This window comes from Jatropha curcas, chromosome 4 (genome assembly GCF_041381405.1).
Source record: "Jatropha curcas cultivar XTBG-Jc1 chromosome 4, XTBG_Jcur_1.0, whole genome shotgun sequence".
Taxonomy (NCBI): Eukaryota; Viridiplantae; Streptophyta; class Magnoliopsida; order Malpighiales; family Euphorbiaceae; genus Jatropha; species Jatropha curcas.
Genome location: NC_143154.1, coordinates 12,481,709 through 12,497,290, shown reverse-complemented (window position 1 = coordinate 12,497,290; position 15,582 = coordinate 12,481,709). Strand labels below are relative to the sequence as shown.

The following is a 15,582-nucleotide window of genomic DNA, read 5'->3' as shown; positions in this document are numbered from 1 at the left end:
TAGGTGATAGGATACATATTTTTGTACCCTAATGTGTTAGCTAACCATAGACTTTAGAATGACCTAAATTGGACTTAAGAAGAAAGAGTTATGCTAGAATTTGTGAAACATGTATAGGCTGCCTTGGCAGATTTTAAGGCTACATTAGAAATGTTGTTGGAATGCATATGTAGATTCATTCAGCCTAAGATTAGTACTTAAATTAAAATAAAAAAATTTCCTTAATCCGAATGTTCTAAATTAAGATACATAAAGATTAGTAAGAGTTGCGTCGCGGGTGCAATAGTTAGATTAATTTCATGCAAGTTCCTTTACAAGTTATCTTGTGGGATATCCAAAAGATATTATTGGATATTATTTCTACCATCCTCTTGAGAGAAAATTTTTTATCTCAAACGTGCTACCTTTCTATGAAAGGAATTATTCCTTAAAGGAAGCAATGGGAGCTAGATAGAACTTAAAAGTTTAAGAACCTTAAACATACATCAAAAATGGAACTAGAACAAAATATTTTTACATTAGATGAATGGTCAAAATACATTGGTTAAAGAACCATCACATAAATCTATTAGGATGAGTTGTACTCCTACAAAGGTCGCACCTTTTTGTGGAGACTCAAACCTAACAAATATAATAAAAAATTTCTGACATTTTACTTGCAATTACAGCATACTATTGTTTTCGCACCGCCCCCGAGCGACCCGAAAAATGTGTCTTTTTGTTTTTGGTGAAAAAAATGATCTTATTTTGAACAGTGGTGACAAAACATTTTATTGGATCCGATGTCGATAAATCGGTCTTATAAAACATTTTGAGTCGCCACCCATTTTTTCAGCAATGGGACCGTTTCCAATTTTATTTTAAAAGTGATTCCATTTTAAAACCAATTTTATTCAAGGCCAAATTATTTAGAAAACTGGTCAAGCGCACCAATGCGATTCTATATAAGGGAATTGGGTACGTCGGACCATTGGAAGCTGACGACGGGAAAAATCGGCCTCTTTTAACCTACGATTTCTAATTTGTTTTAGTTAGAAAAGCCAAATTATTTATTTATTTAAACCTAACTCGAATGAATCGAACCGAGTTCTTATGTGAAAAATCAATTAATCGTCCCAGTCAAATTTAATCATTGCATCCATAATCATCCAAACCAAAGCAGTTAAATTGAATAAATAAAAGACCCGCTCTTGCCTTATGGTTAAAGGCGGGCCACAAACCGAACCTAAAAATACATTCTACCCGATTTAAAATCAACCCAAAAACCGAAAACCCAAAAATGATGCATAATTACGTTTAAACTTAATTAAATTACAATCTGTTCATAATTGGTCATCTTTGGGATTTATTGGAAAAATTGAATTTTATTTTGTACAAAAATTAATTATTTTTCAAAAGAATAAAATTTTTTTCTGGAACCCAAGAACAGTCGCGTCATGCAGCTGTTCTTTGGAAGAAGAGTTGCGTAACGGACCCGACAGCTGCATGCGCAGCTGTTCTAGGGAAAGAAACGAAATTTTGGACATGAACAGTTCCGTCACGCAACTGCCAGCTCCGTTACGGATCTACTGGCTGCGTGACGCAACTGCTCTGGTCCAAATTTTGTTTTAAATTATTTGTTTAGGTCGTTTTTTTTATTTAAATATATTTTAAGACCACCTCGAATGACAAAAAACGAACATAATACAACTTAATTAAGATTAAACTAATAAAACAATGCTAAAATAAATAATCAAAATAAACAAAAACACACAAAAGTGTAAAGGAATTACATAATCCTCAGATTGAGGATTGTATTATGGCTTTAACGTCTTAACGAACGATGGTTAAGACGATCCAGAAGCTTCGGCACCAAGGATTTAAATGTTTGTTCTTTGGTTTCTTAATTTTCTCTCTTTTTTATGGTTTGATTCACCTAGAATTAATATCTAATAGAAATTCTTCTTCAAACGAACTCAAAGGAGCTTCTAGAGGAGAATGTAGCCGCAGGGCGTGTTTTTTAGGGTTTCAGAATCATTCCAAAATTTTTTTCAAATGTGAGAAAAAGATCTATTTATAGAATTAGGTCACAGAGCATAGCTGCGTGACGCAGCTTACTTGCTGTATTAGAGCTACATGTCGTTTAATACAAAAATGTCATGTAGTTTAACATAGCTGCGTGACGCAGCTATGACCCAGTCAAAGACTTAACATCTTTTTAATTTTAAATCCTTGGATTAAAATACTTCTAGATAGCATTAACCCATTCATTCCACATCCTCCTATCATCATTGGATCAGGCGGGGGCATAAAAACACGCGTCAACAACTATAAATATGTAATTTGTCATATTGATATCAAAAATTGCATTCTTAAATGAAAATTTAATTATGGATGTGTATATGACACAACTTGATGATTTTTAATCAAAAGAATTTCCTAATTTAGTATACAGACTACAAAAGTCAATTGATAGACTTTAGCAATTGATAGACTTTAGCAAGCTTTTGCGGAATGAGAGCATTTGTTTTAATGAAATAATCAAATAGTTTGATTACATTAAAAATGTGGATGATCTTTATGTGTATAAGAAGGTCAGAGGGAGCGGAATGATATTTCTTATTTTGTATGTTGGTAACATATTAATAATAAGAAATTACATTCCACTACTCTAAAAGTTTGGTCGTCTAAAAACTTTTCCATTTGAGAAGCGGCTGATATACTTGGTATTAAAATCCATAAGTGTAACGCCCCATTTTTTTTTCCTGTGTTTTAATAGTAGTTTACCGGTCTGTGAATAGTACCACCGGTCCGGAAGTTGGTATTATTTTTGGTCCGAAAAATTACTATTTATGTTTTATATTTTATTTAACATTTTTGGAGCATGTATGCATGGTTTTTATGGGTAGAAAGTAAGTAAGGAATATTTTTGGAGAATTTAGATACTTAGTGAATAGTGAATTATGATGTTATATTAAGTAAGGAAATTTGAGCAATTATTTTTTTTTATGGAGGAAAATTGAGGAATTATTTTTATGGAATAAATTAGAGACTTTTGGGGAGATAAATAATATTTGGAAGGAATTTAATTGGAGAATATTTGGAGAGAAGACCAAAATACCCTCCAATTTGGAAAAAAGACCAAAATACCCCCTTAGTTGCTTTAATAAAGCAACTATCAATTATTGAGCACCAACTTTTGCCTTCTTCTTCTCCATACACGTTTCCTTCTTCTCCTTCTTCTTCTTCTTCTTATTCTTCTTCTTCTTCAATTCCTACTTAGTAACCACCCATCCAACTTGAAGGCATAAATCTTAGAGAGTGAAGCTAGAGAAGTAATCTTTGGTGACTAATTTCAAGGAATTTGGTGATTTTCCTACTTGGGTCAAGTAAGTGATTTTATGATAAGTGAATTATTTTTGGATTTAGAGTTGTCTTTTAGCATATACATGCTTAATCATGCTCCAATTATTTCTTTTCTTTGTTTTCTTTGTTTGATTTTGAGTTTCTTCCATGTAGAGGGTGGAGAGCCTTCTAATAAGGATAAAGGCAAGACCAAAGCTTGAGAAGCTTTGATTAAAGCTTGTTAAAGCTTGTTTTGAAGGTTAGTGTTCATAAACACACTTACCTTACTCAAATTTTGATTTTGTGCCTTTATGCTATTATGTGTATGTTTTGAGATTTTGTATGAAATGGTTGGTTTGTTGAATTTTGGTTGCCATTACATGCTCTTGGATGATGTTTGATGAGTATTTATGTTGTGGTAGACATTTCTACCTTGTATCTTTGTGGTTCATGTTCCTTTCATGGCTCAAGTAAACTGAATTTGGGAAAAATGAGATTTTGAGTGAGATTTAGGACCATTTTTCGGTCCTTTCTAGTTTCCATGTGTGTCTGAGTCCTTCATAAAAGTTGTAGGTCTATCTCTTAGCTTTCCAACCCATCCTCTTGTGTCCAATTTGGAGATATATAACTCAACTTATGGCTGAAACACCCAAACTGACTCTGTTTGTGTCGGGCCACATGCATCACTGACTTTAGTGCCCATTTTGACCACTATAATGACACGATTAGGTTCTGAGTTCTTCATAAAAGTTGTTGCCCTGTGTCTTGAGAATTCTCTCGTTCTGGATTGGTTTAATTTGAGTGTGGGGTTTAGTAGGAATTGAAGAAACAATGGACTTGGTTCTGCTAAATCAGGTCTGGTCTATCAGTCTGTGTTCCTAGCTTTGTTTTGTTATCTTTAATATTGATCTGGGCTGTGATCCCTTCATAACATTTGTAGGATTTTGTCTTAGCTTTCTAACGACTCTAATTTCATTTAATTTGGAGACCCATAGCTCCGGTTATGTTTAAAAAACACAGCAAAGGTCCATGTTATTTTTATGCTGGAAATTTTCTATGTTAAGTCATTTTGTTTAAGTTTGAGAATTTTTATGAATTACTTAAGTTTAAATTAAGTTTTTATTATGAGAAGACTAAAGAAAATGAATTTTATGAGAAATGTTTTTGGGCTCTAATATACTTGGTGTGAATTTGATGCATGATTTGATTTTATTATGTATGATGAGCATGCTCGGCATTTGATGCCATTATGATAAGAAGCTATGATCATATGCTAAGCACGTGGGTGTCTTATGTTAGGGCGGACGCGCTCTATATGTTATGAAAAGGTTGGCGACCTAAGGCCATTATGAATAAGCTATGAAAACTTATCTGCTTCTTTTCTCCTAAGTGTATGTGAGCCCTTATACAATATTTTTAAGGAAGTGAAATAAATGAGATCACATTATGTTAATAACTCTTAAATTACCACAACTTATTTATGATATCAAATGAATTTCTAAAGCATGATGTGTTGGTGTGCATATGTACTGCATGTTCAAATTTAATGATTTTATGTATATAAATGATTGTTTTTAAGTATGTTGTCATCACAACATTGGTTTGTTGTGTTTTATGAGCACCACTGAGTTTTATACTCAGCGCGTTGATTTTATCACGCGCAGGTTGGAGATTGTGCTTGCTGCTTAAAGACCTGAAGAGTAGCATCAGAGTTGAAGAGATCTTTTGGTAGTTGATTAGTATTTTATGTAACTAAAAATTATGGCATGTATAAGTATTACATTTTTGGAGACTGCATTATTTCATTTTATAACTTAAGCATGTTATTGTAAATTATTTTGGTGTATATATATTGGGAGATAAACTTGGACTTATTTAATGGTTAGAACATTAGAAGTTGATATATTTAAATGAATGTATTGAAGTGATGAATATTATAATGTTATTGAGGAACTATGGAGTTATGAAATTATAGAAGTGCTATTGTGTTGTTATTGGAGTTTGAATTTGGGAGTGCTTTGTATTCATATGTTTAGCAACTTCTATTTTTAGGGGAAACTCTTGCAGTTTTTCTGTAGGATTCTCCCAAATCATTTTCAAAACAGAATACTATTACTTGCTAAACTTGTGAATACTAAGTCACTTCTAATTCATAATATGATTGTTTGATTTATATGTAGGTTAGGACGGTGCCTCCGGCACCGAATGTGGCATCCACCGTCGGATCTTTCGGGATCGGGCGGCGGGTGTTACAATAAGGATATATTCGATAGACTATTAGGATTATCTGAATCTACATATGTTAATAACATGCTAAAACAGTTTAGCATGGAGGAATCCAAAAGAGAATACCTACCTATATATCAATCTGATCCGGATGAAAGTCACTGGATTACTGTTAAAATTTTCCTTAAGTATTTAAAAAAAATTAAGGATACTTTTTGGTTTATGGAGAAACTAATAAACTAAGAGTTCATAGATACACTGATATCATAGGATTAAACACATGGATAATTGGCTTTAGTGCAAGTGGGAGATTGTAAGTTATATGCCTATTGTCAATTTGATTGGTTATATTTTGGATTTAATATTTCATATAATAAATAATTTATTATTAATAAAAGGCATTTATTTATCTTTCATATCCTATTTATTGAATCTCGGTAAAAGATAAATTCCATGAGACAATATTGATTTGTAAAGTAAATTATAATGTCATTATAATTATGAGTTTTATTTTGCATTAAAGCAATGTCTCTAAATATTTCTGGTCAGTGTTCTCCTTATTATTGGATGATGATTAGAACTGTTGAGACTGATACATGTTATATTCTTTCCTTACGAAAGTAGTGTTCTCATAAGCTGAGATATATATGATATTTAAAACTAATATATAGGTGCTTGTTATTAGAATAAGTCCACTGAATTGACCTGCATGAGAATTCCATATGGAGAGTTATCTACGTCTATGGAATACTCAAATGATGGTTATGTTTTGATTCTTCGTTCACATTATTCATTCATGAGTAATAAGCAATGATTAATTGGACATAGTAGGAACTGTATGGAGATACTTGTGTAATTAAGAGATGATTCATCATCCTAGCTAAATCAAAGAAAATGTTCTAATTGTTCTCTATTAGTATTGATTTAGAAATCTTTGTGCAAGGTAGAATGAAATTAACAAATTAGATTTGAAATTTCATTCAAATGATCAATGGCTAAGATTAAGAGAATTAACATGCTTTAGTAAAGTAGACACACTTCATGCCTCATTACGAAATCAAAACATTAATGATGAAAGGATATTAATTATACTGATAAATCATGCACTGAAAGATTAAGTCAAACCACTGACTTTCTAAATATTTGGGTAGTAATGACATATTGCTAGACAAGGTACTTGACCTTTAAATATTAATTAATTGATTAATTTATATTTGTCGCAACATATTTGTAACCTATAAGGTTACATACATAAGAATGAGTATGAGAAAGTGAAAACGAGAAATCGAATCAAGTATAACTTGATCACAAATAAGTCTTGGGACATTAAGGGCAAAATTGTAATTTATATTTAATTATAATTTTACCTAAATTATTAAGTATTGACTTAATTGATTTATGTCTAAAATTTATTAAGATAAATTTTAGATTAAATAAACTAATATTTTAATTATTATTTACTTAAATAGTTAAATAAATAAACATAATTGATTAAATTGAAAATCCTATTACTATATGTATTATCATTTATTTATTGAAATTGTTTAAATAAATAATAGGCACATATGTATTTTAATTATAATTAATTTGTTTAAATAAATAATTATAATATATATATTTATGACATAAGGTTTTCATATATAAGATTTAAGAGACAGTCGTTGTTCATATCCACAAAACTAAAATATAGAGCGTAAAATAGTTGTAGAGTTTTTCGATTGTCCATTCGTGTGGATACTATTAGAGGCCGACACTTGGGCGCTGTGGTTTGCGATAATCTAGTCACGTAGATCGAAGTTTCGAAGAATATGCAAAAGAAGCATTCTTTTAAACAATTTTATTACTTTAATCGTTTAAATGAATTTCTATTGAAATAATTATTTTGTTATAATTATCTCTTTCCATTGCGTATTTGTCATATTAAAACCCAACAGCTTGGACAAGAGTCCAGTTTTGATAATCAGCTATACTGAAAGTACCCTTCTCTGTTTGACTTTTTTACATCTAAAGAATACGTCTTATATTGCAAGTTGTAGTGTTGTTGACATTATTATTTTGAAGCTATTGGCAAATGATACACTAAATAAATGATTCAAGAGCATATCTATAATTTTATCAATGATTATATTGCAATTATTTCAAAATATATAATGTCCAAATCAAAGGTTCATAATTAATAATCCCTGATATTTGCTCAGTGATTAATGTTTTCATCCCTTACTCGGACTAAGGCAAAGAATACTCTGCTTTCCTATAAATTATTGTACAAATACTTTTGAGGGACACAAAAAAAAAGTATGATTTTTATTCATCTATTCTCTGAATTATCCATTTATCATTTTTACTTCTGTAAGTAATCTTTACTAAGTGATTGGTTTAATTTTTCGTTTTTTAGGGTTTTTTTATATCATTTGCTCAGTATAGCTGTTGGTTTTTTCTCTATAATAAAATTTTTGCAGTTCTTGAAAAAAGGGGATATTCAAATAGTAACATTAAAACCACAATATTTATTACCCTATATTTCTTTTTACAAATAGATTGATTTCATTTAAGTACAACTCTAGAAGAAAGAAAGTAGACACATTTCCAGTGCTAGATTATCTAGTACTACACGATTCTTTCTATGTCACAGCATTCTAACCATACACTAAATGTATTTATATTTTTCTTGCAAGGTTTATACTAAATATATACTAGGCATTACTGGTTGGCTGAAGCTGAAGATTTCTACCTCTAACGCCCTTGCTAAATAGCAACTCCATCTCTTCCAAGGACCTTCCCTTGGTTTCTGGGAAAAGAAAATAGAAGAAAAACCAGCCAAGAACAGCAACACCAGCAAACAAGAAAAATGTTCCACCTATAGTAATTGCTTTATAGAGTGAAATGAAACTCATAGAGATTGTGGCATTCATTAGCCTATTGACAGCCACACCAATACTATACCCTTGAGCCCTCAACTTCAATGGGAAAATCTCAGAACTGTAAACCCATGTGACAGGAGCAAGCCCAATGTTGAAGAAAGCCACAAACATGTATGTAGATACAATACTAAGGCTAAGAGCCCACATGAGTTTCCCTCCATTATGGTACTCTACTATTGTCAAGAAAGATCCTAGAAGTGTCAGTGAACCTATAATCCCAGCTGTGCTTGATAGTAGCAAGCGTCTCCTCCCAACTCTGTCAAGCAAAAACGTGGCTGTTAATATACAGAGAAACTTCGTAAGCCCTATCCCAACTGTTGCAAGCAAGAGCTTTTCTTTGTCTGTAATTCCAGCTTTCTTGAAAATTCTTGGACCATAAAGAATAACTGCTTCAATTCCTACTGCATGCTCAAAGAAATGGATTCCTATTGCAGCGATTAGTATCCACCGGACGGCTGGTGTTGGATGTAATAGTAACTCTTTCCATACCTCTTCTCCATGTGTGTTTTTTGGAAGTTTGACAAATTCTTCATTGCAATTCACATCTATTCCAGCTGCAACTTTTATGTCTCTGAAACGGGCTTCAGCTTCTTCTTTAGAGTTAGATACATCAAGTAGGGCTCTCTTGGCTTCCCCTAAACGGCCTTGCATCACTAACCATCTTGGAGATTCTGGCATTTTTAGAATTCCAAAGCCTACAAGAACCGAAGGTATAGCAGCAATTCCAAGCATCATTCTCCAACCGAGTTTTAGACTCAGTTTTCCAAAAAGAACATTTGAAATATAGCCCAGTAAAATCCCAATACTGATTCCAAGCTCAGGCAAAGAGGTCAAGAAACCTCTTGATGATGGTGATGATACTTCCGCAGAGTAAACTGGAGCAACCATAAGAGCAAAGCCAACCCCAACACCAGCAGTGCATCTTCCTGTCATTAGAATAGCGTAATTCGGACCATATCCCATCAGAACTGAACCAATCATGAAAATTGTGCAGGCTACAACAATTGTGTATCGCCGGCCGATGAAATCAGAAGTTCTTCCCGCTATAAGGGAACCCACTAAAGCACATAAATTCAAAATTCCGGCAAGGACTTCCACTTGTGTATCATCGATTTTCAGGTCATCTTTTATGAATATCATAGCACCACTCATTACACCAGTATCTAGTCCAAATAAACAAATAAATAAACAAAAAGGAAACATCTATGGATGAAAAACCAAAAATGGAGAAAGAAAGAAAGAAAGAAAGAAAGAACATACCATAGCCAAATATAATGGATATCATTGAAGCAACTATTGCACATGCAGCTGCATACTTATTAAACTTCATTTGGGTGTCTTCAGCTCTTCCTTCTTCCAACGAGGCCATGATAATTTTCTATGCAGGAGTTTTTTCCTTCAAAAGTTTTTTACCTATTCCATATATATAGAGAGAGATAGATATTTGGATATGGATGGGGATATTACCGTATTAGTACATGGATACGGATAAAGATTGCATTAATGTGTATAAATATAAATCTTGAAATTGTTTAGGCAACTATACAACAGGGATATGTACAAAGCTCTCAACCTCAATGACATAATTCTGTAATTTAACCCACTAAACGATACACTTAACCCTCAATTTTTATAGCAATAGGTATAAATTTTGTATAGGACTCCTTAATAATAAAGCTTGCCTTGCCTTCTTCAAAAAGGAAGTAAAGAATTTCCAATACCAAAGTAAAAATCAAAATCACAAAGGATGCACAACAAATCAACCGAACCAACAGGTTCAATAGGCCAGCCAGGCAACCTGACCTTGTTAGGCAAGATACCACTTTATCTTTTCTTATTGAAAAAGCTCAATTTCATATAAGCACTTATAATTCTTAACAATTAGATTTAAAAATTTTCAAAAATAAATTTAAAAAAAATGATGTAAGAATGACTTAGCCAAGGTTTTCTATATCAATGACTTAAATTTACAGTTTGAAAATTAAAACTTCTTAAATTCCAGATTTAAAGTGGGAAGATAGTGTTAAGAAGAAATTAAATGTAGGTAAAAACAAGAAAAAGGAAGAAAATGATTGCCTTAGAACTAGGGAAAATATACAATCCGTTGTTATTAAAACTGCTTTTAATGGTTTTGCCACTTGCAAATCAATCCTGATCTGTTCGATTTTTACTTAATTTGGATAAGATTTGCATGCCTATGATAATCCAGCCTGTAAGGTCATCCATATTTGTCCGATCAGTAAGCCACTGACTCGGTATGTGTATGTTTGATTTTTTTTTTTTTTTTTTCTCTTTTCCTAAAAATTACAAAAAAAAAAGATAAGGAAATAAAATAAAATGTCAACCATAATTACTTTAATCGACAGGCGTGTGCAAACCATGAATTCAGATTTTCAATTGATTGTAAATTCAATTTTTCAATAGAAAAATGTATATTAAACCCAACAAAATTGAATTGGCTTAGATCTGTTAGAATAAAATCCTATTGATTTTAGTACATCTGACTGTGATTCGAATATAATTGTGATTGTGTATCTAATTTTGATCCCTTTTTCCTTTTGTTTATACTTTTATATAAGGGTATTGTATAATGTAAATCTCATTGCAATACAATATAAATTCCTTCTTATTCAACTTGGTATCAGAATTTTTTTGGGCAATTATTTTTCCTTTTTGTAAGCTTCGGCTCTTCTCCTATGAACTTTCACGCATTCCACATCCACCTTAATATCTTCTTTCTCTTATGATATATTCATCCCATTCAACTTGTTTTAGATGATACTAATTATAATTCTTGAAAACAACAAATGCAATGGTTCATGCCTGCTTGGCTCGCTATAATGCCGCTCAGGATAACAAACGTCTCTGTCAGTTTTTGATGGGTTCACTTGATGAGTATGAAGATGGGTGTTCATCTATTCTCAATCGGAAGCCGAAAGTGAAGAACCATTCCTGGGGAGAGTAAATAAGTAAGGCGCCTTTAGGAATCGTACATCCTACTCCATCTCTTGAGACACCTCTTAATTAAATCAACTCTAAGGAGAAAAGGAAAAAGACTGTTGTCTCTCTTACTTTCCACTTGATTTTATTTATTTTCGGACTATTCTAGTTATTCCTGATTCTACATCTCTGGTTCCTGATATGAAGTGGTGTTATTATCATAAGATATCTACTCATCAGCACTTAGAATGTCACACTCTACAGAATCGCGATTGGAATAAACAGAATTCCTCTTCACGCCCAATGACTGCTGTAACGAACACTGTTCCCTCTATTGAGTCTTCTTCTTTTATTCAGATGCAACTCACTTGATATGAATTGGCAGTAATTACTCAGCTCCGTTAGTTCCAAAATGATGATGGAAGTGGTATTTCTAATTTTTCATCTCATATTTCTTCTGCCTTATCTATTACAACAAGTACCCTACATTGATTACTTGACTCTACTTATTGTAATCATATGACATCTGGTCTACTCTCTTTCTTACACAAATCACCCACTATTCTATTCCACCTATTCACATTGCTGATGACACCTTTTTGCATACTACTCACGTTGGCACTATCTCCGCATCTTCCATTTTTTTTCCTCACACTTATTTACTTCTATCTTTGGAACACAATCTTCTCTCTGTTGGGCAAATTGTTGATCTTAGTTAACATATATGATTTTTCGATTTTGATTATTTTTACCCTTTTTTAGACTTTTAAAATTATTCATAATAGGATTGAAAAAACTTTTAATATTTTCTATTAAAGTAAAAATTGAACTAAATAACTTAAAAACTAACTTACACCAAATCGATTAGTTCAATTTTGCCCGTTTAACTAGTTTATATTTAGCACTAACTACTAAATTCCACTCGAATATGAGTAGGACTGAGTAAATGGTCGGTTTAGTTCAAACTGAATCGAATTGAGGTAATAAAATACAAATCAAACTTTTACAACAAACCAAAACGAACCTAAATTGGTATTTGATGAATCAAATCGATTCGAACCGAATTCAATATATTTTGATCGGTTCTTATCATTTTGGTATGAAGCCCAACCGATAAATTTTTATGCTAGCAATTCGAACAGAACAAGAAATTTGGTTCAAAGAACCACTTAATTGAACCTTTCTTAAACACCTGAACGAACCGAACCAAAATGTTTGCGGACCCCTAAATGTGAGACTTAAAAATTGACCATGAAAAACTGTGATTGTGTGAAAGATTAAATTAACGACGAAACAAGCTACAAATGACAAATTTATATCGTATTAATTAAGTAATATGCATTTTTGTATATTCTCCGTACGTGGAAGACATTAAGTAACCAAATAACCGCCTATCTTCCATTTCAAGGGGGCAGAAATTTCCTTAATCCATTTACGTTGCTATCAAATATATATACAAGTGGCTGTCAAATAAAAGGAAATATTGATTTTATGTGTATGCACTTTAGAGGTCTCCTATTAACTATTATCACAGTATACAGGTAATAATGGCTTGGGAAGACCACGGCACTCCAAGTTTTCTCGAAGTTTAAATTTTTATATACTTCTCAAAAAAAAAAAAAAAATCATTTTCCGCCATAATTTTGTAATATATAGATTTATATATTACAAAAATAATCATTTTTACTCGTATCTTTAAAATTATTATTATGAGACACCAAAATTTAAAAGTTTTTCATATTTTCTCACAATTTAAATTTTTTTATCATATTTAATTCCTCAGTTTTTATTTTTAAGACTAATAATCTATTTTTAGTGTTGGATTTTGTAGAATAAATTGATAGCAAAGGCGATGGTCTATTCATTTTTCGATAAAAAGAAATAACGTTTGAACCATTTGAGTAATAAATAAATTGTAAAGTATAATATCTTCATCAAAATTTTGAGCTTTGCTTTCCACCTTTAAAAAAAAGAAAATTATCATTTTATCCTTATAGTTCACTATAAAATATAACATTGCACCTATATTTTTAGAAATGCATAATTTTGTCCGTCATTCTATTAGACTGTTATATCCTTCTATCAATTTTTTATACTTTTTATTAATAAATAATTATTTCATCCTTATATTTATCAAAATTAAGTACTCAATTCTTGTATTTATTTTTTTTTTTGATTTTAAATATCCAGTATCCGAAACTCACAGGCCCAACTAATCCGGATTCATGCCAGACAGGCCCATAAAAGGAAGCAAAGTACTCCCTCTCAATATTTAAAGGGACTTTATACCCAAGAATCAAACACGAGAACTCTGATTAAGGGAGAAGAAATCATGTCATCTCGTCTCACCCCTAGGGTTAATTCTTGTATTTATTAACTATTTTGTCTTTATATTTTGTTAGAATTAATAATATGTCCATGTATTTAACGGAAAAAGTATAAAAATTAGATAGAATGATATAACAGTGTGACAGAGACAAGATTATGTATTTTTAAAAATATAAGGGCAAAAAAATCAAGTATATTCTTGATAGAATATACGAATAAATAATAATTTTTCCAAAAAAAAAAAAAAGGGAAAAAAAGAAACATAGAATTAGCTATTCACATGGATTTCATGCTTTCATCTAGGCATGGCCACCGGTTCGGTTCTAACCGGAACCGAACCGTACTGTAGACGAATCGGAACCGGACCGAAATCGGCGGTTCATAATTTTGAACCAGAATCGGCGGTTCAAGGGCCGGTTAAGGTTCATGTGGATGTTAAAATATGAACCGGAATCGGCCCAGAACCGGCGGTGAACCGGCGGTTCCGGTCCGGTTCGAACCGGATACACAAAAAATTGTAGCTTAAAATTTTTATAAAAAAAATTATATCAATTGATTTGATTGTAGTTGATTTGATTTATGGTGAAGAGAAGTAAAATGATACATAAGTTATAAAAAGTTGTGAAAAAAATACACATTTTTTGACTTAATATATATAAAAAATGGTACATGAATAGTTGATTTATATAAAAAAAATACTTTCAAGTGTACAAAAAAAGAGTGTAACGGATAATTTTTGATATGATAGGTGTTTTTTATTTATTTTTTTGTAAATAAATTTTATTCATTTTAATCATTTATTTATTTATTTACTGTAATTTACTAAATTATATAAGAGACAATTTGGAAAACTAATAAATGAGATACATGTATAAATATGATGAGTTGATGATTTTTTATTTCACAATCAATTATATCATAACTCTTCTCTTATTCTCAATCAAAATTCTCTCAAATTTCCATAGTTCATTATTTTTTCTATTGCTTTATTTTCCTTAATATTGGAATTATCTATTGTTTATTTTTTATTTTCTTACATCCAATTCCAAATTCTTTCTCTAATCTCAATTTTTTCCATTCATAAATTTACTTCCTTTGATTTTTTAAATAATTTTCTTAGTATTTGAAAATAATAATTTCCAACTCATTCCATTAATTTTATATTCCATTTATAGTTTTTTATATTAGTAAATTAGCGAAATTTGTAAATTTAATGTAATAATATTTCTAAGTTAGTTAATAGATGTTTTTCTTTTAAAATTTATAATAATTCATTTAGTTAATAAAATTTAAACATTTTAAAATTATTATTTATTCATGAATTCGGAATCAAAATTTTATTATTTTTTTAAAAATTTGCGTAATGCCGGAACCGAATCGGAACCGTAATTTGAACCGTCGGTTTGCCGGAACCGTGCTAAACCGTGCCGGAACCGGAACCGGAGGTTTAAGGGTCGATTCCGGTTCAAAATTTTAAACATCTCGAACCAGCGGTTCAGTAAACCGGAACCCGCGGTTCACTGAACCGGCCATGCCTACTTTCATCTCTAACAGTAATAGATGGTGACATGACTACGGGTGCATCAACTCAGTGCAATGAGGAGAAGAATGAAGATTCGTTGTGAGTGGACGATGTAATTGTGGGTAGCTAAAAAGTGGATTGCAGGTTCCACCATCAAAAAGGGCAGATAAACCGACGGTTGACCAAATCTAAAGGAACATGGATACCCATAATTGGTCACCATATATACCTGCACTGGTGGGCACACAATTGGTTCAGGTCATACCTGTCTTTAAAAAGTTGTGAACTATATCATATTTCTTATTATGGAATATTGAATTA

General features: G+C 31.5%; 1 protein-coding gene and 1 long non-coding RNA gene across 2 annotated transcripts; one reads left to right on the top strand and one right to left on the bottom strand.

Moving 5' to 3' along the window:
• Positions 1-3,194: 3,194 nt before the first annotated feature.
• LOC149496869 (uncharacterized) lies at positions 3,195-5,246 on the top strand. Its single transcript, XR_016320606.1, has 3 exons — positions 3,195-3,368; positions 3,499-3,583; positions 4,989-5,246. It is a non-coding gene; the product is annotated as an uncharacterized LOC149496869 (long non-coding RNA).
• Positions 5,247-8,037: 2,791 nt separating this feature from the next.
• Positions 8,038-9,941, bottom strand: LOC105643858 (putative polyol transporter 6). The gene is made up of 2 exons (XM_012229081.4): positions 9,732-9,941; positions 8,038-9,634 (listed from the first exon to the last, which is right to left on the bottom strand). Exons 1-2 carry the CDS (start codon positions 9,838-9,840, stop codon positions 8,244-8,246), a joined length of 1,500 nt encoding a protein of 499 aa, XP_012084471.1. The 5' UTR covers positions 9,841-9,941; the 3' UTR covers positions 8,038-8,243.
• Positions 9,942-15,582: the final 5,641 nt, after the last annotated feature.